This window comes from Mastigoproctus giganteus, chromosome 6, assembly GCF_048544385.1.
Source record: "Mastigoproctus giganteus isolate SK-2022 chromosome 6, ASM4854438v1, whole genome shotgun sequence".
In the NCBI taxonomy this organism is placed as follows: Eukaryota; Metazoa; Arthropoda; class Arachnida; order Uropygi; family Thelyphonidae; genus Mastigoproctus; species Mastigoproctus giganteus.
This window is the reverse complement of record NC_143580.1, coordinates 188,798,420-188,822,463: the sequence shown is the minus strand read 5'-3', so window position 1 is coordinate 188,822,463 and position 24,044 is coordinate 188,798,420. Positions and strand designations below refer to the sequence as shown.

Below are 24,044 nucleotides of genomic sequence, written 5' to 3'. Positions count from 1 at the left end.
TTTTTTTTTGAGCAGTTCATCTTTTAATCAGGTGAGAGGGGGGCTGTTCCATAATGTGGAGTTGGAGTTAGTATCAGCAGTAATGATTAAGTCAGACCCTCTTAGCTTGAGAATAGCCTGATCAAGGTAGTTGATGTATAGTTCTATTGGTTGGTGGTCTTGGCTGTATTGTCAGTACGTGCTGATTACATGACCTTCCAGCATGCTCTTCCAGGCACCCACATGGCAGCATGTGTTGGTGCATAATCCATTTTATCTTGGTGATTGTAATTGCATTATCAGTGACAACAATAGCTGCCCAAAAACAGGTGGTGGCATTTCCCCCTTGTCCAACTGTAAAAATAGTATTGCACTATAATTCTGCAGGATGGAGGGACCCCTTTCACAACCCTTTTGTAGGAGTAGAGCTCATGCAGTAGTATTATATTAGGCTTTTATTGTTTTATAATCTTGCTTAACTGGCTCATTACTTGTAGAGATCTTTGGCAGTTTAGTTGCATTATTTTTGTGGGCACTCATTATTATTTATACATGTGGGTGTATTTTTTCGGAGCGCTGGGTGTGAAGACAGCGGGAGTTGCAAGATAATAGGCACACCAATCTCTCGATGATGGCTTATAACTCCACTTCTTGTCCCTTATTTACGATTGCAAAATATCTGTTTATACCTATTCTAGTTATTACTTGAATTTTATGATTTCTGGTTGATTTTTTTTTTTAAATTTGGAGTCTTGAAGCATCCAGGTAAATTGCGAGTCTGCTGTATATACAAAATCTTGGAGGTTCTTGAAGTATATGTTGTCAAGCAACTCTTCTTGTGACATGTCCTTGGGTCAATCATAAATGGCTAATGTTGGTCCTAGCTTTTTTTTGGGTTCTAATTTCATGCCCAGCTTTTTGATGCTTTCACATGCTTTAATTTTATTTAGGTCCTCTTGGGTAGCTGTTTCGATGATTATACTTATGGTTCTTGTCGTTGTAATGCTCTTTATTTTTATCTGTTTCAGGTCTTTGAGCTTGGTGGCAATGTCTGTCTTTACTTCCTCACATATTTTGGTGGAGTTTTCGTCTGCAGGCTTAACTATAACCAAATGGTTTGTTCTTTATCCTGTCCTCTTTCTTCATTGACTTCTTCTTTTGGGAGCATGTGGTGGAATGTGTCTTGCAGTGGCTTGAGCACATGTATGTGTATTTTGACATTTGACATGCCTGGGTCTGCGTTTGTAGTCTTTCCTCATTTTCTTCTAGCTTTTCATTCTCTTTTCCTCTTTAGCTTTTCATTCTCCATCAATACTTAAATCATAAGGTGCTCTATTCGTCCCCAGACTTCATTTATATTCAGCACAACAGCCTTTGTGATTTTTGATAGTGCTGTGTGCAGGGCATAGACTTTGTGCCTTGTACAATGGGATAATCACCTCCTTATCCCTGCTGGTAAAGTTCCTATATATCTTTCACAAAGCCCCATGAGCTGCCTTGCAGCCTGTCTGCATTGCTCAGAGAACTTCATATCTGACTGCACAATTACCCCCAGGCCCTTTTCATTTTCCATTACTCTAAGTGTAGCACCACACAGTTGGTAGTACGTTACCCTAGGATACTGCTACCCATATGCAGTACCCTGCATTTGTCAATATTAAACTTCAGCTGCCACTTCTTAGCCCATCTGCCCAACTTTTCTAGATCCTGTTGCAGTAGCATACTGTCATTAACCAACCAGCCAACCTTTGTATCATCTACTATAAGTGCATGAAGAATCACTGCTAATAATCAGATCAAGAGTATTGCTTCCTCTTGTTGCATCTCAAACATGCGGCTGTAGAAAACAGTAAGTTGTGCTATTGTGAGTGACCAACCTACAAGTTTTAGTCAATATCTGAAATGTATAGTTCTTTGTTATACCCCCTCCACCTCATGTCCTGTGTGCCCTTTCTGTACCAACAAAAATGCCTAGGTGGTGACCACCTCACTAGGGTGTCGTAGCCCAATGACTTTTATTCTCCCATTCTCTTACCCAAGGCTCTGCCCCCGCCCCCACTTTTCACCTGATGGACCCTATTACCCTAAATGCTACTACTGCTCTAAACAGTCCTCCCCTGTAGAGGATGGGTTGCCTCTGCCAGGATGCCCTTCTATGCTTCAATTTCCTGGTGGAAACCTCCCTGTCATTCACATCCCCCCTCTTGACCTTTCTCCCTTTTCTTTCCAAGGCTTGAACTTTTACCCCCAAAGTCATTTCCAATAAATTTTTTTTCCTCCTTCCATTTTTCTTTGGGAAGGCCTCCCTAGCAAGCTTAGGCTTTGCCCCACCAAATACATACGTAACCCTACTGCCTGGGCCATCTCCAGATGGTACAGGACAGATGGGTTGGGACCTTTGTCTTTCAAGGGGTCAACAGTAAAGAGGCCAGATGAACAACAGACCAATACACCCCACCTCTACACTATGCAAACTACAGTATGAACTACATTTTTCTGATCTTTACTGAGTCTGTTTTGCATCACAAAAGATCATCTCGGAGTGGAGGGAAAGCCCCGGAGTCCACAAGACTTGTAACACTAAACTCTATATCCTTTCTGTACCCTTTGTACTGAACATGTTCAAATTCTGCATCTCTTATGTCTGAGTGACACCATTTCTCCAATATCTGCATTTGATGACTAAATCAGTACTTTAAATTCATCAAATTTATTTGATGATGGCATTAATGTACATGCAAGTATACATGCACTTGTTCTTAGTTTTAGTTACCCTAACACAGCTTGAAATCTATGGCACCTTGCTTTTCAGGCTGTTGCATTTTCCAATAGAAGTAGTGCAAAAATCACTTTTATCTCTGCCTACAGCTCTCCTTAATCTATTTGTCTGTGTATCTCTCCAAGCTACATTTTTCCGACCTGCCTAACACCCTTTATAGCATCAGCAAATATTCTTGCACCCCTTCTGTTTAAGTATAACCCATCCCTGTAAAACCAGTCTTCCCTGTTAACAAGCACAGACCACTCTGAAAAATTCTACCCCATGAGCCTTCTGCATTCTCTCCAGGGCTGAAATGATTACATAACCCTACAAGTCTCTAAACATGTACTCCCTCTTATCATGTCTGGGCAGAATTGCAGACACTTTCAAATTTAATCCTAACTTGCAACTTTTTCCTCAACATTGCACTGTACTTCTTAAGTAACTGCTCAGATCTCTTATTCTTAATATCATTATTGCCAACATGTACAGCAATATCACATTTTGTGTCCTTAAAATATATCTGCTCTACTTTTTCCCCTGGCAGATATATCCTGGTCCTATTTCACCTCTCATTTTTGCACAACATATTTCTCATTTCCCTCAGAATAGAATTGCCAACAATAACTACTTTCTGTGGAACCAGTGCATTCTAGCATGGCAATTGCCACTGTGTTGCCTAATCCTCAAGTGTAAGTTCTGGCATTCAATTGGGCAGTGAAGGCCTTGAGAGCTTGATTTTAATTCCTTCGAAGGCATTCATTCCATTCTTAAAGCTCTCATAAATGTCCATCAGAATGCTGAGTTCGTGCTTAATTTTTTCACAGTCTTTGCATCGAACACACACAAAGACATCCCCTTGGTTGTGTCATGTCCTGTTTCAGATAGGTCCAAAAACACTGCACTAGTAGAACATTTTGTAAGGCCATGATTTGTAAGAGAACTGCCCTTCAGTTTTCCCCTGAGCCACAACACTCTTGCTACTTTAAAACCATTGCTTTACTGCTCTAGAGGCATGATTTCTATTTAAATTCAATTTAATTTGAGAATACTGCACTAAACTATTAGATACCTAAATGCAATAACACATTGTACAAGTTACATTGTACCATTACCTTCATAGAGTTTTAAATTAGTTTATAGTCTTACTAGAAATAAAATATCTTAAAAGCTAAAAATCAAAAAATATATGCCAAATTATGTGATTAGAACCTTAGAGCTATTTATTTATCACAATTAAAACCCTACAATTCCACTCCCATGCACTTTGCTGCTAGTTACATGATATGATATTTGTGCAACATTGCCAATACAAAAGCTGTTACCATAGCCAGGTGGACAGGAGTAGCAGCGTGTAGCACACGCTTCTTGATTAGACCGGGGTTCGAGCCCGTGACCACCAAATATGGAGGATGCAGAAAGGTCAGGGAATGACCACCGCATAGCCCCGGAGCAATATACCAAATAACAACAAAAGCTCTTACAATTTTTTTATAGATTACAGTGTCTGGAGACTAGGCACCTGCGAGGTGATCTGATTGAAGTGTATAAAACTTTGAATGGTTTGAGCATGCTCAATGCTGATGGGATTCTTCCTCTTGCTCAGAATAATCACCTGAGAGGGCATAAATTCAAATTGAGGAAAGATAGTTATAGGATAGATGTGTGGAAGTTTGCCTTTAGTCAGCGGGTAGTTGATTGGTGGAACAGACTTCCATCGTTTATTGTGGAAGTTGATAGCCTAAATAAATTTAAGACTGAGCTGGACAGGTATTTGGAACGGATGGAGGGGTGAAATGAGAGTGTTTTTTTTTTTTTTTTTTTTTTTTTTTCCTGATGCTGCATAAGCTTGCTTTCTTGCGTCGTATGCCTCTACTAATGCTAATATTAAGTTGTAATTTATAAACTCTAGCTGAATTTAAAAATAAGCTAATGAACGTCACTATGCCAAAGGATGACTTCTTCTAACATTGCAGTGTTAAAGGAAGTGTCTTTTCTTTTGAAGACTTGGTGACACCCTTTAGTATCCACTAGTGTACCTAGAGGGTGTGTGGGGGGGAGCAAATGCTCCCCCTGAAAAATTTTTGTCTTAAATGGCACCTATGGAAGGGTGCACAATTTCTTGACAGGGAAATAGACCATATTATTATTATTATTATTATTATTATTATTATTATTAGCCATATGGTGCAAGGAAGCCTGAGGCTTATTCTGCACCAGCTAAAAAAAAAAAAAAATTACCCAGAGAGAGAGAGAAGTAGAAGGGAATCACCAAGAAAGAGAAGAATGATGATATCCAGCTCAGGATCCTGGGTGTGCCAAGCCTATACTCACCGGATGTGAGCCCCTGGAGTAAATTTACAAACAGACAGTAAAATGTTTGCATTACAAGCAGCTGTTGTTCAATGATAAATTTAGCATTTTTTAGTCAAGTTAGCATGAAAAAAAGGGTACAAAGGTAATTGAAATTTAGCAGCGTAAAGGTTAAAAAGAAGAGATGCTAAATGCTAAAACTTTTAATTTGCCTGAAACACGATTTAGAAAAACTACAGCCAGTCCTTTATTTACAAACTCGATTGGGACCGACAGCTGGTTCGTAAGTTGAAAATCTGTCATCTTTTTCTGAAAGAGCTCGGTTTTGTCCACATTGAATGTTGTGGCTGTAATCCCCAGTTCAATGATATCAGCAAGTGTTTTCGGAAATTCTTCAGCAGCAATGCCAACTGTGCTTGCCTCTTCACCTTGATATTATGTAGATTTGCACAAGCTTTGAATTGAACCCTAAAAAGTTTTTCTACAAAGGTCAGTAACTCGAAAGTTCGTAAGTAGAGGACTGCCTGTATTTATAAATACTACTCTTCGAAATGTCACACAAAATTTGATTTAAACTTTTGTTTAAAAATATTCCAATAGATGGCATTGATTTAACTTTGAAAATCAGTAAAAGTTTTTTCGAAACAAACTTGAGCATGAATGTTGTAAAAAAATTTGTTGTCAGCAGTGAGCCATTGCAATTGCATCTTGTATGACTGTCCAAAAAAAGTTTTTATGCTTTTGGAAATTAATTTTTATGGGATAAAATTTTAAATAAGAATTTACAAGATGAGCAATAAAAAATGCTATCTGGATGAGATAGAATAAAGCTAAAGGAACAGGAAAAAACTGAAAAAGAAGCAGCTAAATGTCAGTGCTTAGACACCTTTCGTCCTACTAAAGTCATGGAAGAAGAAATCAATAGAAATGAAGAGGAAAAAGATATACAAACTGCAGATGAAGCCAGTCACATTGATGAAAATATTTCAACAAATTCTAGTGATAAAAATGACAGTAACAGTGTTGACATTCAGGATTATACTCCGGTAAGAAGTGATTAAAAAATGAAACGGATGTACTACTATCAATAGCCAACATTGATATTTCTCATGCAGAGAATCAAGCGGAAACTTCAGTTTTTTTTTAACTTATTAATATTGAAGTAAATTATCTGACAGACCTTCATTTGTTTTGTGATAAACCAATCACACCGTCTTTTGTGTGAGCACTTTTGAATGCAGGTCCTTGCCAGCCAGGTCTCAAGGACAATTTTCAGAATTTTCCAAAGGATGCAGCTGGTCACCATTTCATACCACAGTGGTATCAAAAATAAAGCACGAGAAAAGTGGCTGTGAAAGTGCTAGGCAATGGTTTGGTTTATCTATTCGTCAAGAGCCAATGTTATGTTTTGCTTTTATTGCCGATTGTTTACAAACTTCTCAAATAGGTTGGATCCTTGGGGTAACCCAAAAGTTAGTTGTAAAAATTTTGCCTTTCTGAAACTTTTTTGAATCCTGAAAATTTTCTTTCTAACAAAATTTCGCTTATTCCATGATCAAACTGTCTTTGCCAAGCTTGTGACAGCAAAGAAGAAAGGCTGACTGGGCTAGCCGGGTAGGTAAAGTGCCTGCCTGCCTGGCAACCCAAAGGTCGCGGGTTCAATTCCCGCCTCGGGCTTGGATCAAACAAAGTACTGCAAAAACCTTGGGAGGTGCATTATGGCCACAAAAAAAAAAAAAAAAAGAGAAGAAAGAAATAAAAAAGAACAGACTGATTTTAATATCATTGATGCAGTTCTGTTTTTGGCAAAAACAGGGCTTAGCATTGTGGGGTCATTGTGAATACAGAAGGTTAGATGCCCCAAGTGCAAACGAGGGGAATTTCTTAGAGCTCATCAAGCTACTAGTTAAATGACACGTCACTTAGTATATATTACAAAGTGAGCAAAAAGCAACATATTTGAGCCCAAATATACAAAATGATTTGATACTTGCTCTGGCAGCTGAGCTCACAAAACTGATAGTGAATGAAGTCCAGGTTGCCAAATACTTTTCTGTTATAGTCGACTCAACCATTAATGTAAGCAGGACTGATCAGTTTTCCTTATCACTTCAATATGTAACAGAAACAGGTGATATTGTGGAGTGCTTTGTTCAATTTCTTGAACTGTCCGGGGCAAGTGCTGAAGACTCCTTTAGTGTTCTTCTTGCTGCTTTAAACGAGCTAGGGCTATCAATCACGATGTGTTATGGCCAGGCACCATGGCTGGTCAAATATCAGGTCTTCAAACAACAGTAAAAGAAATTGCTGCTCTCATAATTTAAATCTCATCTTAGGTGACTCACTAAATTGCAATGTTCACAGTCGGTTGTATTTGGAACTCTAGAAAGCTTGTACACTTATTTTTCTGGAAGTTTGCCTCATCTATCTGTGCTTCGGGAGGAGCAACATAGCCAATTAGTCTTTTGCATTAACATTAAAGAAACTATCTGATACTAGATGGGTATCCAGGAAATCTGCAGTGGAGGCAGTTGTGCAAAGCTTACTAGCTATTGTTGTTGCCCTGCAATGAATATTTGATGGGGGTATTAACAGCACCCAACAGCAACTTGCTAGCCAGGCGGGCAGGAGCAGCAGTGCATAGCACATGCTTCTTGATTAGACCGGGGTTCGAGCCCGTGTCCACCAAATACGGAGGATGCAGAAAGGTCAGGGAATGACCACCGCATATCCCCGGAGCAATATTGTCTTAGTTGCTAATGCTCCTAAAAATCAAATACCAACCAACCAACAGCAACTTGCTGAGTCAAGAATTCTTGCTGGAAAGAACTCTTAAACAAGGCGTTTACTTTATCCAAATATTTGCAGGAAGCAAACATAGACGTCCTGACAGCCTCTCACCTAATTAAGGTGTTGAGTGATTTAAAAGCCATGCAAAATAATGATGAAAATCATTTTAAGGAAATTGAGCAGGAAGCCAGTGAACTTACTTCAAAATGTGAGATAGTTTCCACACAAATTCCAAAGAGGATTAAAGAGAAAGAGATTCCATTATGAAATTGCAGAAGATGACAGAATATCTGATAGTAGAAAATGATTCATAGCAGAATATTACTTGATGTCTTTGGATACAGTAATCAGCAGTACACAGGAGAGGTTCAAAAAATTTCCTTGATGTGGCTTCAAACTTTAGTGTACTGGATCCCAAGCTGTTTGATGATGAGAGTAATGTCAGCAGATTAGAATTTCTAGCAAAGGAATATGCTAATATACTTGATGACCAGAGTGAAATTATTCAGGAATACTTTTCCTTTAGATCCCTGATGAAAGAGATGATGAATAGTGCAAAAAATTTTGGAGAACTTACCATCACAACAATGTTGAAATTTATGACTACCAATGATTTTCTCTCAAGTTATCCAAATATAACCACACTGTATAAAATATTTTACACCATACCCATTAGCACCGCTTCTGCAGAAAGATCTTTTAGCCGTCTAAAACTGATTAAGAATTATTTACGCTCTATTATGACAGAAGAGAGCCTCTCGTGACTTAAAAACTATTATTTTTAGGCTACTCGAATAATTAAATTCATCTGCCATGCTGTGTGCCTTATGTTTATTAATTGCGTGTGTTCATGGTCAATTTGTCTGTTTTGCTGGACGAAACGTGACTATGCCTGAGACCGACTAACTCAGCCACAGATTGAAAAAAAGCCCATTAAAGTTCCTCGTGTCACCGGGTTGGATTCAAACCTGGGCATTTTCCACTCAGTGTGGGGAGGATTGTGATGATACCACTGTGCTACCCATGCAGGCTGCCTCTCAGAACTAGTGATCCTTTCCATTGAAAAGGAATTAGCAAGCAAGGTTGACTACAGCAACGTGATAGATCATTTCACAACAATGAAACCAAGACACAAGAAATTTCTCTAAGACTCAAAACTGTAACTTTTAACTGCCAATTTGTTCGACTGTATAACATATTACATGCATTTTGTGAGCCAAGGATATTTTATTTATTTTTTATTTTATTTTTTTTTTGTGTGTTGAATGTAACAACAGGGAAATTTCTTAAACAAATATAAACTTGTATTTTGTTAGCCTTAACTAAAGAGTATTTTTTTGCGTTGAATAAAGCAACATTATATATATTACAACTTAAATAGATGCACCCTTGAAAACGCATGTGGTTTTAAAAATGCATTAAAAACATGTGGTCTTATAAAAGCATTGTTGATGTGAAATGGCTCTGAAATAATCCCTTGACCTTTGTGTGGAACTTATTTTGTCACCTTTGCTCCCCTTCAAAATAAAACGTGGGTATGCCACGTTTAGTATTACTAGGTCTTTAGTGATACTACATTTTAAAAGTAGTGTTTCTAGTTACACATTACTCTTTTAGCCTCAACAATTTCCCTTCCAATTTCCGTTCAGTTATCACAAAATCGTTTAGTTCCCAGTTATAAGTTGGTATCCTTCTGGTATGCCCATCCATAAACACTTCTTCATGCGGGAATATAGATGAAAACTATTTATTCAGTTTGTCAACAACCAATATCAACAATAATTATACCATTCATAATTAGCATACCAATGTGGTTTATTCCTTTCACTTCTAATGTGAACATAAATTTTCTTCACATTTCTAGCCTAAGACTTGTAATCTGCCTTTACCTGCATAACCCCACTTTGTGATTTGATTGCAGACTGCTGCTTTGTACTTGTATGTTTCTGAATCTTCTGGTAATTTACAATTATTCTATGCATTTTTCTTTTCTGTCCTTAATCTCATCAGTTCATCTGTCATTCATTTAGGGCTAAACATTGAAACCATATCTCTTAATTGGTATGAAAATCTTAATAGCTTCTACAATTACTTACCTGAATGTTTCCTATTTAGAATTTACAGTTGGTAACATTATCAGTTGGTCCCACTGTAAAGAATTTAAAAACTGTAAGACCATTGGAGGCATCTTTCCTAGATGCAAAATCCCTTCCCCTTTTCATCAATAGCTTTATATTTAATCTATATTTAAATCCCAAATCAGTATATTGTGATCACTCTGCCTAATGGCTCCTTCATATGGGTATTCTTAATGTTTGAAGGGTCATTGTTGATAATCAGATTGAGTGTTCTTTTTCCTCTTTGTCTCTCTAGCGTGCTGGTTGAAAGCATTCACCCAGTAAATCCAGAAAGGCTCTGCTACTTTGAGAGCATTCACATTCACACTGTCCACCTCTATCAACCAGGTACACTGTCATACAGTATGATTTTAACCAAGAGCATAAGTCCTCCATCTTTGCCTTTCTGTAAATATGGTGTTCTATGTATTCAATTTCTGCATTCTCTGTATCTGAGAAGCACATTTTTTTCATATCCCTACAATGTCCACATTTTATAGTTTAGTCAGTACTTCATAATTCCTCAGATTCATTTACTATATTCATAGCATTAGTGTACAAGCAAGTATGAGTGCTTCTACTAATCTTTTGTTTTTGCTTCTAGTAATCGTAACACATTTTGCATAATTTCTTCTCCCGTGGAGCTACCAGCAGGCTTTGTAATCCCCTACACCTTGTTTTTCTGGCTGCTGTGTGTCCTAATAGAAGCAGTGTAAGAATCAATTTCACCTCTGCCTACAGCTACTGCAAAGTATTATCTGTGTATCCCCTCAAGCTAGCAGTTTTCCTACCAATCTAACACTGGCTTAATAACATTAGCAAACATTCTTGCTCCCCTTCTGTTTCCCTTCCAATTTCCTGTAAAAATAGCCTCTCTTAGTAAAAAGCACAGACCATACGAGAATAGTTTTACCCCATGTGCTGTGCATAGTTTCTCCAAGGCTGTAATGAGCAACAAGGCTTTCATCATGTGCTCTGTCCCTCTCACATTTGGGCAGAAATGCAGTCACTTTTAAATTTAATCCTAACTTCAGACTTTTTCATATTTCCCTCTACTTGTTAAGTAAGTCCCCAGGTCTTCTCTTACTTTTAATATCATTAATATTAATTTGTACAATAATATCACATTTTTGCCCTTAATGTCATGATATTTTCTCCTTAGCAGATGTACCTTGGTCCCATTTCACCTTATCTTTTTTGCACAATGCAGATACTCTCCAACTTATGACTATTTTCATAGTTATGACAGTTGCATATATTAAATTAAAAAAAAAAAAAATTTAAAATTACCAAAAAAAAAATAGAATTTGAGTCCTATTTGCCTGAGCAAATATTCAATTTGGATGAAACAAGCTTATTTTGGGGAAAAAATGCTGAACGTATGTACATCCACAAAGAAGCTAAAATAATGCCAGGATTTAAGGCATTTAAAGATCACATCACCCTACTTTTTGGAGAATATGTAGCAGAATATAAGCTTAAAACCATTGATGATTTATCATTCTGAAAATTAATTATCAGTATACACATTCTTCCAGTGTTTTATCAACATAACAAAAAGGCATGGATGATCGTACCGCTATTTGAAAATTGGTATGTAAATTGTTTCATCAGAGAAGTCAAGAATTGTCATGAAAAGACATCCCATTTAAAATTTTGTTAACATTGGATAATGCACCCAGACATCCAGCGCAACTGGATGACATTTATCCTGATGTTAAAGTAGTGTACCTTCCACTAAACACTACATCAATTATCCTGCCATTAGATCAAGGAATTATTGCTGCATTTAAAGCTTATTACCTTTGAAAGACGTTTTCTCAGGCTATTACTGCTACTCAAAGAGGGCTAACTCAGAGAATTTTGGAAAGCTTATAACATTTTGCTTTGCACAATTAACATAGCTGCAGCATGGAATGAGGTTACTAATAAATGCATGAGCAGCATATAGAAGAATCTCATGGAAACTCATGTACCTAGGTTTGATAAGGATAATGCTGTTACCGAGATTAGTAACAAAGTTGTAGAACTTGGAGAGCAACAGCTGGAATTGGAAGTGGATGCAAAGCAGTTTGTCGTAAACACAGAAGAAGAATTAACTAATGGTGAGCTGAATCTACAAGCGTTAGAGAAGAAGAAGAAGAGAGAGAAAATGTAGAAGAAACACCAGAGCCTGCAAGAAAGTTTTCAGCAAAAAAGATAAGGGAATGCTTGGGAACAATGGATCCAAATGTTGAAAGATATTCAAATGTGTACAAAACTATTCAAGATGCCCTTGCTTGCTGCAGGGAGATCTACAATGATAAGAAAAAGCAAAGTGTACACTCAACATTGCACAGATTTTTCAAGAAGACTTCCACTATTCCTTCGCCATCATCTGCCAAAAAGTTTAGCACATCTCTCTCTCTCTCTCTCTCTCTCTCTCTCTCTCTCTCTCTCTCTCTCTCTCAATGAATAATTTTAATGTCTTTAATTGTGAAATTTTTACTTCCATTTTCTTATTAAATTTATTATTATTACTGTTATTTTCTTATTAACCTTGGGAACCACACTCCTATATTACCATTGTTATTTATATTAGACTTATGACCATGTCAACTTATGACAGAAGTACTAGAACAAAACTCATAAGTTGGGAAGTATCTGTATATTTCTCATTTCCCTGAAAATATATTCACCAACAATAGCTACTTCCTCTTGGACCAGAAGGTAGCTTTCAGTGCAGCTGTTGTACATCCTGCCTTTAGGATTGTCACTGTGTCATCTAATGACTTCTACCATATGAAACTTTACTTAATAGATATGAGGCAATGTTGAATAAAAGCAATGAGTTAGGGCAAAATTTGAGAGTGTCTGAATTTTGCTAAGGTATGATAGGAGGGAGTTCATAATGAAGTGCTTTCAATCAATTTGATCGTGATTCACAGGGTAGAAATATTAGCATCATTCTTTGTACTTGTGAATAGAAGAGACTTATAGAAATGAGATACAAGAATATTTGCATTAGCAGTAGCAAATGATGCAAGAAAACAAACTTATACAGTATTAGCAGAAGCTTGCTTTCTTGCATCATTTGTTGTTGTGGAAGTTGACAGTTTAACTAAATGCAAGGAAGAATTAGACAAATAGTTTGTCTAATTCTTCCTTGCATTTATTTAAACTGTCAATTTCCACAACAACAGATGGTAATTTGTTCCAATAATCAACCACCTGTTGGTTTAAGGCATACTTCTGCATGTCTATTCTTCAACCATCCTTCCTCAGTTTGAATTTGTGCCCCCTCATGTGTGTGGCCTGAGCAAGAGGAAGAATCTCATTGGCATTGAGCCCGTCACCACCAAATACGGATGATGCGGAAAGGTCAGGGAACGACCACCGCATATTCCCGGAGCAATATGTCTTTAGTTGCTAATGCTCCTAAAAACCAAAACAACAACAACTTCACATATATCAATGTTAAACTTCAATTGCCATTTCTCAGCCCACTGGCCCACTGCCTAACTTTTCTTGTTGCAGTAGCATACATTAAGCACCTTGCCAACCTTCATATCATCTGCAAACTTGGACAAACCGATATGCCTTCATCTATATCATTGATAAATATTGAAAACCGATATGCCTTCATCAATATCATTGATAAATATTGAAAACAACTATGGGCTGAACACGAAATCCTGAGGGACTCCACTTATAACTTTAGTCCATGAAGGTGCTGCTGCCCGAGAAGTGCTAGGTTTTTTAAAAAGCTAATGTTCTGGGCTGAGTAATAATTTAATCTGTAATAATTTCTGCATCCTGGAATTGGAATAACTTCTTGATTTTGTTGGAGTGTTTTGTTGGGACATATAGTTGCATGGAGAGAAAGGTTTGGGGATTACAAGGTCTGCTAGAGTCAGTACAGATAGGACCCGTTTTATGACATGGTTATGTTCCAGCAAAACAGAGTCGTAAAACAAGACCAAATTATAATGTAATTGAATGAGACAGGTTCCAAAATTCCCAAAATTTTTCCAAGTATGCACTAATATTTCTGTTCTTTATAAATAATTAAATATTTTAAACATTTAATGCACATGTTTTATTTATACTTATATATAAAATAATTAATAAAATAAAATTTTACTTTGGTTCTGAGGAGTCATCATTTTTACGTTTTACTCAAGTGATGACTCCACTACCCGTTTTGTCTACATTAAAAACTAAATCAGGGTGGTAGTTACCTTCGTCTATTAAGCATTTAAATTCGGAAGGATACTCTTCCACCACTGCAACGTCAGCATTAGCAGCCTCACCAGACACTTTAACACTGTGAATTTTACAATAGTTTTTAAACTGATGAAACCACCCTTCCTTTGCTGTCCGTAAATGTTTCAGTGCTACCAGACTCCTCACATATTTTGTCAAATAACGAATTTGCCTTGTCCAGAATTACCACCTGTGTAACAGGAATGTTATTTTGGTTCATATCATCAACCCACAACACTAACAATTTCTCCATTTTTTCCATTGTCTCACTGCATGAATAAGTTGTTCTTGAGGATGACACACTTGTTATCCCTGTGTGTGTGTGTGTGTGTGTGTGTGTGTGTGTGTGTGTGTGTGTGTGTGTGTGTGTGTGTGTGTGCGTGTGCGCGCGCACGCGCGCACTTTATTTTATCAACATTGTTCATAATCGTTGATACAGTAGAAGGTACTAAACTCAATGCCTTACACACATCCGACCGATGCTCACCAGACTCCATATGATGATCACATCCATTTTCTCCTTAATTGTTAGGTTTTACACTCTTTTTACCCCCCCCCAGCACAGAAACTGCCCTACGCTTAGAGCTCATGGTTACACAAAAACTATTAACGATAAATAACACTGTGTAACCTGTTAACAATTGAGGGAAAATTCACAATGAAACGAACATGGCACACTGAAAGTAAACAAAGAACCCCGGGGGCTCACATCTGGTGAAGCAAATTGGAGTTTTTAGTCATTTCTGATTTCTGCCTTTTCTGACGTGACAAGAAATTCTCATATATTATTAATAAAGGAATAGGCGCATTATAGCCAAAGCAGCTTATGCGCCATAAAATCCCCACAACAACAACAACAACAACAACAACATACAACACATCTGGTGAGTTTGGACTTGGCACACCCAGGTCCTGAGCTGGATATCATCATTGTTCTCTTTCTTGGTGATTCCCTTCTACTTTTGACTCTCTCACTCTCTCTCTCAGGGTAACTTGGGAATTTTTTTTTTACCTGGTGCAGCATAAGCCTCAGGCTTCCTGCACCTTTCTATGGCTATTAATAATAATAACTCTTGGCATAACTATCATTCCACCCACAATGCACCACGAAAAACAAAATAAATGCCTACTGCATGGACTTGCAGGTGTTATTGAGTTGGGATTTTTTTGTTATTTTCAATTTTTTCAGGTAATATTTTGAAACAGACATTAATGTGAAAAGTCATAAAATGGACCATCGTAAAACGGGACCTACCTGTACTTATGTAACTAGCAGTTATATGAGCTGTGTTAGTCACCAAGAGCACAAACAAATGCATATATACTTGCATTATACACTAATACTAGGAGTATAATAAATAAATTTAATGAAAATGAAGTATTAATTACTTCATCAAAGCTGACATTATAGGAATATCAGAAACTGGGATCACTGTAATGAATATGGTGAATATAATGTATGGACAGGTATGGCAGGAGAGGGATGAGAGTTATGCCTTTGATTTAGAAACACATGTATTCTAAATCAGTACAATCAGTAAGTATGGATTTTCAGTAAAAAAAAAAAAAAAAGTCCAGTGGTAATTTGCATCCTGGAATTGTACAGTCTGACATGAAGTTCTCTGAACAGTGCAGTGAGCTTTGTGTGCTGAGGCTGCCAGGAGAGCTCCTGGGGTTTTTGTCAGTGATATATACAGAATTTTGTAAGCAGAGACAAAGAGATGATTATCCCAATGTATAGACAATGATTGCTTGATCACAAGTAATCGCTTGTATAGGCAATCATTAGGCCACAAAGTCTTGAAATATGTACTGAGTACATATTTGGAATCTCCATTTTAGGATGGATCTAGATTGTTAGAAAGAGTGTAGAGAAGAGCAATAAGATTAGTTGGGTTACAGAAGGGGTATTCTTACCAAAAAAAGGGTTCTGTACATTTAAATTTCTGGAAATGGAATCTATGTGGTAACCTTATTGAAGTATGTAATGGGGAGAATCAAATTAAATGCTGTTGGCATCTTTACTCTTGCAGATAACACACATACACGAGACAAATTTAGATTGAAAAAGGATGACAGCAGAAAGGTATGTAGAATTTTGCCTCTGGCCACGGAGTAGTTGACTTGAAATAAACATCCACCTAATTGGACATGGGCAATTTGAATAGACTTAAAGGATTGGACAAATTGTTAGATGTGGTGACAATTTATTTTTATTTATTTTTATTTTTTTTTTTTGGCTACCTTGCACCATTTTTCTAATATTAATTGTGACTTAGCTCTAATTCATATTTCCATTCCAATGTTTTCTGTTACTGTACACCTGCATTCTTTATCAAATAAAAAAAAAATAAAAAAATGTTGAAATCACTAGAAGAGTGTTATATTATATAAATAAGATGTTGTCATAATTCAGTTTGACCAACAATTTAATTAATATTGTGAAATATTAGTTGGATGAAAAAAAAGTATGGAAATTTTGGTCACTTCATTTTCTGTGTAATTCAAGTGAAAAGTAGTTTTTAAAATGAACAGACTTCAGTTTTGAAATGTGATATAATAATGACAAAAGTTGTTTGGAAATATATATGTTCAAATTTTATATTTTGTTTAATTCCTGAATTTTTGAAGAAATCAATAAAGTTTGTTAAATTAATTTTATGCCATAGATATATGGTATGAAACAAATGCCAACTGACAGAAGAATGTCAACAACCAGATGCAGCTATCTAATGGCAGTTGCCATTGCAAACAAATTGGATGAAGTGTGGATAGGTCTTCAGCCCTTTCTCCTGTTATTTTATTTTTCCCAGTATATGCCAACTTTGTTCAGAAAGTAAGTCCTTAGTCATTTAAATTAGCATTAGCATTAGTAGAGGCATATAATGCAAGAAATAGCATCAGATTAAATCAAATCCATCAAATTAGCTTGCATTAAAGAAATATTTAATTTTAGGATTATTTTCCATCTGTAAATTGTTGTGGTGTGCATATTGTTTGTTTGTATATTTCACACTTATCACATACATAATGAAACCCTAGTACCAGGATAATAAGACTGTGCAATAAATACAAAATGAATATAAAATAGCAAATAAATGTGATTAATGTGCGATAATAATGAAATAACATCCTTCATTGGACTAATGAATATACTCATAAGAATGAGAGGCAACTAAAATTCATATAATAATTATAATTTGTCTTGTGATATTGGGGGGGGGGGGATAGGCAGGTGAAGTATGAGTATAGGAAAGCATTGGCTAAGAGATCCAAAATGGTGAAAGTTTTTTTTTTTTTTTTTTTTTTTTGTATAAATACAAAGAGGTAAAAAGTAAACCAGATAGGACCTTTGCTCAATGGAAATGGCAGAATTGTAGATAATCCAGCAAATGTCATTTTTGGTCAGCTGAATAGATACTTTATATTGATCTTCACAACGTTAAAAATGTGATAATGTTTTTTTTTTTTTTTTTATATAAACCACAAACACGAGAGGTGTTAAAACCTATGGTACTTAGTACAGTGCTTGGGTTGGAGGTTGAGAAGACGAAAGAAGATATTTGTTGACATTGGACTTGAACTTCTGTAGACTGTAATTTTCAGGAAATATGTATGAAGGAAGGTTGTTCCAGAAAACAGCAGTTGAATGAATAAACAAGGAAGATGAAAAGTTGGTTCTGTGAGTTTGAAGTTGGACAGTAAATGGATGTTGGCTGGTGGCGGCACGTGTTCGGACTGTTTTGAAAGAGAGAGCTGGAATTATAGAAGCCAATTCAGAAGAACAGTGCCCATGGAAATATCTATAGAAGAGGCATGCATCAGAAACAGTACATCTATGAGACAGCGAGTGGAGAGTGTTAGAGATGAATCATTAATTAACCTAACTGTCCTCTTCTGAACGGAATCTAGAAGCCTGAGAGAGGTTTTGGGGGCACCACCCCAGATGTAGGAACAATATTCCATGGTAGGGCAGATTTGCAATTTGTACAGAGTGAACAGCTGTTTGGAAGAAAAGTAACGCTGAGAGCGAAAGAGAAAACCAAATTTTTTAGATTCAGAGGAAGCAATATTTGCAAAGAGAGATTAGAAGTCAGGGTAATCCCCAAAAGAGATATATCATTTTGCCTAGAAATCTGAGTGTCACCAAAGATAAGCATGGGAGCAGAAGAATCCTTTTTGCGAGATATAAGACAAGACAGAGTTTTAGAAGGATTGAAATCAACTAAGTTGTCTTTGTCCCACTGGAGAATTACCTGGAGATCGGCATTTAAGGAATTGGTAGCAGATTTTCAAGAAGTTGAAGCTCTTAGAGCAGGGCAAGGTTTCTCAAATGGAAAGTGGACTGCAATGTGCTATCATCGGCAAAACTATGGATAGGATTTCCAGTCAATGGAAGAAGGTCATTAATATACAAGAGGAAAAGAGTGAGGGAAAGAACTGAACGTTAGGGGGACACCGCATTAGTGAAGTAGTTAGAAGACAGAGAGCCATCTACCATCACCCTCAGTGAGCAATCGGAGAGAAAACTAGACACGATGACACGATGTCAAGAGCAACTGCTTGTGTTTCACTGAACTTTTCCATTGAATTAATCCATAAATGGGTAACGTAAGCCAGAATATCACCAATGGATCAACACTGATGGAATACATACTGGTGATCGTTGATAAGACGGAAGGTTTCTAGGTAGTTTACGAGTTGGTGGTTAATTGATTCCTCCATTACTTTAGAAAGAGTAGAAGTAATTGCAATGGGACTATAATTGGATGGGAGGGATTTGTCATCCTTTTTAGGAACTGGCTGGATATGAGCAAATTTCCAAGCAGAAGGAAAAACACCTTTGGAATAAGAAAGTGAAAAAAGGCGGCAAAGAAAAGGAGTAAGTTCAGGAGCTCAGGTTTTGAGAAAAAAATGGAGAAATACCATTAGGGCCTGGAGCTTTCTGAGCATTAAGTTTCGTCAAAATCCTTCTGACATCTTTTTGACGGAAGACTACAGGAGGCATTGAATGAAGTGTGTTGGGAATGGTGGATGGTGTTTTACCAAGATCATTAATACATGAGTTGGAAGAAAAATGGGATGCTAGCAGGTCAGCTTTATTCTTGGCTGAAGTGACAAGAGAACCATCTGGTTTGGACATAGGTGGGAGCAGAGCAGGGATGCCAGACGTCCCGCAATGCGCGGGACAGTCTCCTACAAAAGTGATTTGTTCTGTGCCCTGCATAAACATTTAAATATCCTGCAGGTAAAAAATTAACAGATTTTGACTGTAAAATAATGCCATAAAAAGTGATGGATGCTGTTATGAAATGTATTTCTTTCCTAATATGTATGAATTTCGGACATTGGCAGGTGAGTTGCACGCTAATTCTCACGGGACACGTTAGATGGCCAGGAATACCCTCGAGCCGTTCGGGGATTTTTAGATGTAAGCGTCTGTGTAAATAGTCGATCAGCGATGTCGGTGCTGTCTGGTGCATCTGGTGGTCTAAGCTAGGTGTATCTCGAGTGTGTGTTTATCTTTCATTATAAAAAGAATAAAAATTATTTTGACATCTGTCTAATCATTTCAGCTGCTGTAGGAATTGTTACCTATATAAGGTAAATTTCATTTAATTTTTGTTTGAATTTGTCTTATTAAATTAAAATGAATGGGTTGTATTTAAAATATCAATTTATTCTAGCCTTCAAAATGTCAGATGGTGAAAGTAGTTTGAAAATTCCGGAAAAGAAATGAAGACGGTTGGTTCACTATAATGCAGATTGGGAAAAAAAGTATAGTTGGATTAGTTGCGGTAGAGACGATCATAGTGCAAAATGCTCTACATACAATTTCATTTTCACAATTAGTCACGGTGGTGAAAACGACATACGTAGACATTTGCAATCTAAAAACCACATTGCAAATGTTCAAGCAACGTGGTTTTTAGCTCAATTCTTAAAAAAAAATTTTAGCTCAATTCTTAAAAAAAAATGTTTCCCGACTCTGGAATTGCAGCAAAATATTCTTGTGGGAAAACAAAAGTTTCTGCCATTACAAAAATTCGTGGAAAGTACTCAAAAAATTACATATTAAAACAACTGGAGAATAAAAGTAAAGTGCAGCCATTATCAACCCACTGCAGGATGGAAGCCTCCTAAACAATTCATGCTGAGGGAGATGGACCATAATCTGTCACGCTGGTCTAGTGCGGGTTGACAGATCGACCGTATTCAGCAGTCAGGGGTTTGAACCCCGATCTACTCAAAGAGCGTGTGCTACTGCACTCCCGCTCCTGCCCACTCAGCTACCCTTTTCTATAAGCATGGATGCTTCTAATAAAGGAAACGTAAAAACATTTCCTTTGGTTGTGAGATATTTTGACCAAAACCATGGTGTAAAAACTGGTTTGACATCATTCATTTGGTTAGAAGCAGAAGATACTGAAACTATTTCAAATGCTATCATCCAACAGCTTACATTTAATGAATTATCTCCCAAAAACATTACTGCATATGGAGCAGATAACACCAATATTAATTTTGGCAAGAAAAATATAGTGTTTTCGTAGCATTAAAAAAATTTAATGAAAATATATTACCTGCTGGTTGCAATTTGCACATTCTGCATAAAACTGCTAAGAGAGCTTGCAATTGTTTGAGTATTGATATAGAATCTATTGTTATTAAAATATTTAATGAATTTAGCTCTTCAACAAAAAAGATGACTGAACTAAAAGACTTTTTCGAATGGACAGAATGGAATGAAATGTTACAGCATATACCAACACGGTAGCTGACTCTTTTACCGGCTATGGAGCGACTATTGACCAATTTTGCACCTATTAAATTGTATTTTATGAGCAAGAATAACATAGCACCTATATTGAGACATTTTTTTGAACATGAGCTTCATGAGGTGTATGTAAAATTTGTAAAGAATGTATGTTCAGTATTTCAACCAGTGCTAAAAAAACTCCAAGGTAGTATTGTTACGATTGTTGAAGTATATTCAATTATGAATAATGTAAGGCAGTCCTTGATTGAGCATAAGAATGAATGTTAATATGGAGCAAATGTTCATGAAATTATCCAAAATTGTGATAACCTAGATACTTCAAAACGGTTTAAAATGGAAGCAAATAATTTATTTGATACGGCTATAAAATATATAGAGAAATGGTTTAATTTCAATGACCACAAATATAAAATTCTCTCTAATTATCTTTGCATAGCATACAAGCATTTCATGAAATCGTAGAAATCACTAAAGCATTTAAAATAGAAGTAGATCAAGATTTGCTGTTTGAGGAATATATCTTCTTAAAAAGATTTATGGCAAATATAATGGATATTGAAAGGCAATTACTGTGTGATCAAAGATGGGTTTGTTTTTTTAAAAAAAATTCTTCTCCACAATTTTTAAAAATTATCGAATACATTTTCTCTATTCCGCATGCAAATGCAACATCTGAAAGGATTTTTAGTCTAATGACGAGTGCTTGGCGTAAAGATAGAAATAGGTTGATTCTAAAAAATTTGGAGGCCGAGTTGATGATAAAACAGAATTTCGGAATGAATTGTTCGGAATTCCAATTTTTTTTTTTAAAAAAATCAAGGTTTAGTCATTTTAATGAAGTGAAATCAAGTGATAAATATTGAATAATTTTTAGGATTATAGTATAAATAAAAATTTAACTCAATTATTTTTGTTGCTTTTTTTTTATTAGATACATTTTTAAATGGCCAAAATGAAGTTTAGAAATTAAAAATGATATGTCAAAATCGTTAATTGTGAAAAAATTTTCTTGAGAAAAATTGCCGCAATTTTTATCATTTTTGTCCCGTGAGACCTAATTTGAAATCTGGCAGCCATAGAGCAGAGATGGGCAAAAGTTGCGACCAATAGCTTTGGCAAGAGACCAGAATGCTCTGATACCATTAGGGCAAGAAGCAAGTGTTCTACTCTTAGCCTGTTCAAACTTTAGTATGGACTGATTAATAACTGCTTCACAATTGTTGCGAGCTTTGGTGTAGGTAGAAAATGAAACTGAAGAATTAGAAACAAGCCAATTACGATATGCAACGTTCTTCTCTTGAACAGCCTTAGCACATTTATTGATAAACCAAGGTTTAGATAAAGGACGAGATTTTAAAGTGGAGTGTGGAATAAAGGATTCCATTCCTATAAGAATAATTTCACTGACACGATCTGAGCAAACGATGACATCAGAAGTTTTGAAACAGTAATCCGACCAAGGAAAAGAAGAAAAGAAATTTCGCAGGTCATCCCATTTTGCATTCTTGTAATGCCAAATAATATGAGGTTGGGAATAGCCATGAGATAAAGGCTCCATTGGAGAAGTGACAATCACCAAGTTGTGATCTGAGGTGCCTAAAGGACCTCTCACTTCGACCGTGTACTTAGAAGGGTTGTTTGTGAGAAAAAGATCACACGTGTTGGCTGTATGATTAGGATTGTCAGGCATTCTTGTAGGTAAATGAACAATCTGTGCAAGGTCATTAGTAAATGCAAAAGCCTCAGTATCTCGACCAGCTGGGTCGGTGCGACTAGAAAACGGAAGCCAGCTGGAGTTGTGAACATTAAAATCACCAAGGAAAATTACCTCACTGTTAAGAAAGTTGGACTGGAGAAAGTCAAGTTGCAAAGAGAGGAAGTCAAAAAGCTCCAAGTGATTAATGGAGTTGGGAGAACAGTAGAGACAACAGATGAATCTGACACAATGAGGTAGAGAGATTTTAAACCAGAGAAGATCGAAACGAGGAGATTCTAAATTACCAAGTCTCTGACAGGGAATATCGGAACGCACATATGCACAAGTACCACCTTTGAGGCGAAAGGAATCATACAGTGAATAATTTGGGCAACTGAGATGAGCAGTAGATGAATCAACCAATAACTGAGATTCTGTCAGAAACAGTACATGGGGTTTGGCAGACTGCAAGTGGAAATGGACATCGTTGAGATTAGAATTGAGACCACGTATATTTGTGAAATGAATTAAGAAGTGTTTGGGAGGTTTAGATCTTTTTGCAGATAAGCTTACTCTATTAGTTTGACAATTCATGGTGTATTCAATAGTAAGAAGAAGTGAGTGGGACATGCTGTATGAAGTAATGAAATTTTTGGATATGGCGTACACATGGTAAGAATATACCCAGATCCTTGACATAACGTGGCCTCGACAATGTCCCCGGCATACACACTACTCGGACTCCCTCCAGTCACTATCTGGCAGAGTAGAGGTAGCAAGATTATACACTAGCTGATCCAGAAGCCTCCTAGAGAGTTATCAATAGGATCGTTCCAGTGTACTAATTAGCGCCCGGCCTGCGAACACTGTTTTAGAGTTGTATCCTCGAAATGTAAGGAAGATTGGATCTCGCCACGATGTTCATCATAACCTCAAAAGTGATCAGTCATACTGCATGATGGAAGAGATGGGGAAGGGTTGACCGGAACTTAGCTCTGGAGACTAAACATGGGTTCGACCACTTCAAGCCTCCAATAAGCAAAGTGGTGGTATTGCACCAGTTGATGAGAGCCATCTACCACCTAGTACTGCCTGGTAACACAGAGGGGCGGCATTCCTCCATGTGGTGTGGGCACCACACTTCGACTCCTGCTTACATTGGTTCACACCTGGGTGGTTACCGACCATGTGTTTGTGCATGGAGGTTATACCCAGGATTACTAACAGTCCCACCATCGTGAAGGTGCAAGCAGAGGAGTTGGCTGTCACAGACAGTCCGGACTTTGCCGAAATTGAGTCTACCTGATTTGAGTGTCACCCGAATATCAGTTCCATCAGTGTTTTAGACTCCCAGGTAGCAAG

General features: G+C 36.9%; 2 protein-coding genes across 3 annotated transcripts in view; one reads left to right on the top strand and one right to left on the bottom strand.

Moving 5' to 3' along the window:
- Arv1 (ACAT-related protein required for viability 1) overlaps positions 1-24,044 on the bottom strand; it is a 494,559-nt gene that overhangs the window by 409,861 nt on the left and 60,654 nt on the right. The gene's annotated exons all lie outside the window — the stretch shown is intronic.
- LOC150084826 (dehydrogenase/reductase SDR family member 7-like) overlaps positions 1-24,044 on the top strand; it is a 154,085-nt gene that overhangs the window by 98,312 nt on the left and 31,729 nt on the right. For both annotated transcript variants that reach the window (XM_090375571.1, XM_090375570.1), the window contains exon 7: positions 16,875-17,041. In XM_090375571.1, coding sequence (XP_090231697.1) covers positions 16,875-17,041 — 167 coding nt within the window. The remainder of the gene's footprint in view (positions 1-16,874; positions 17,042-24,044) is intronic.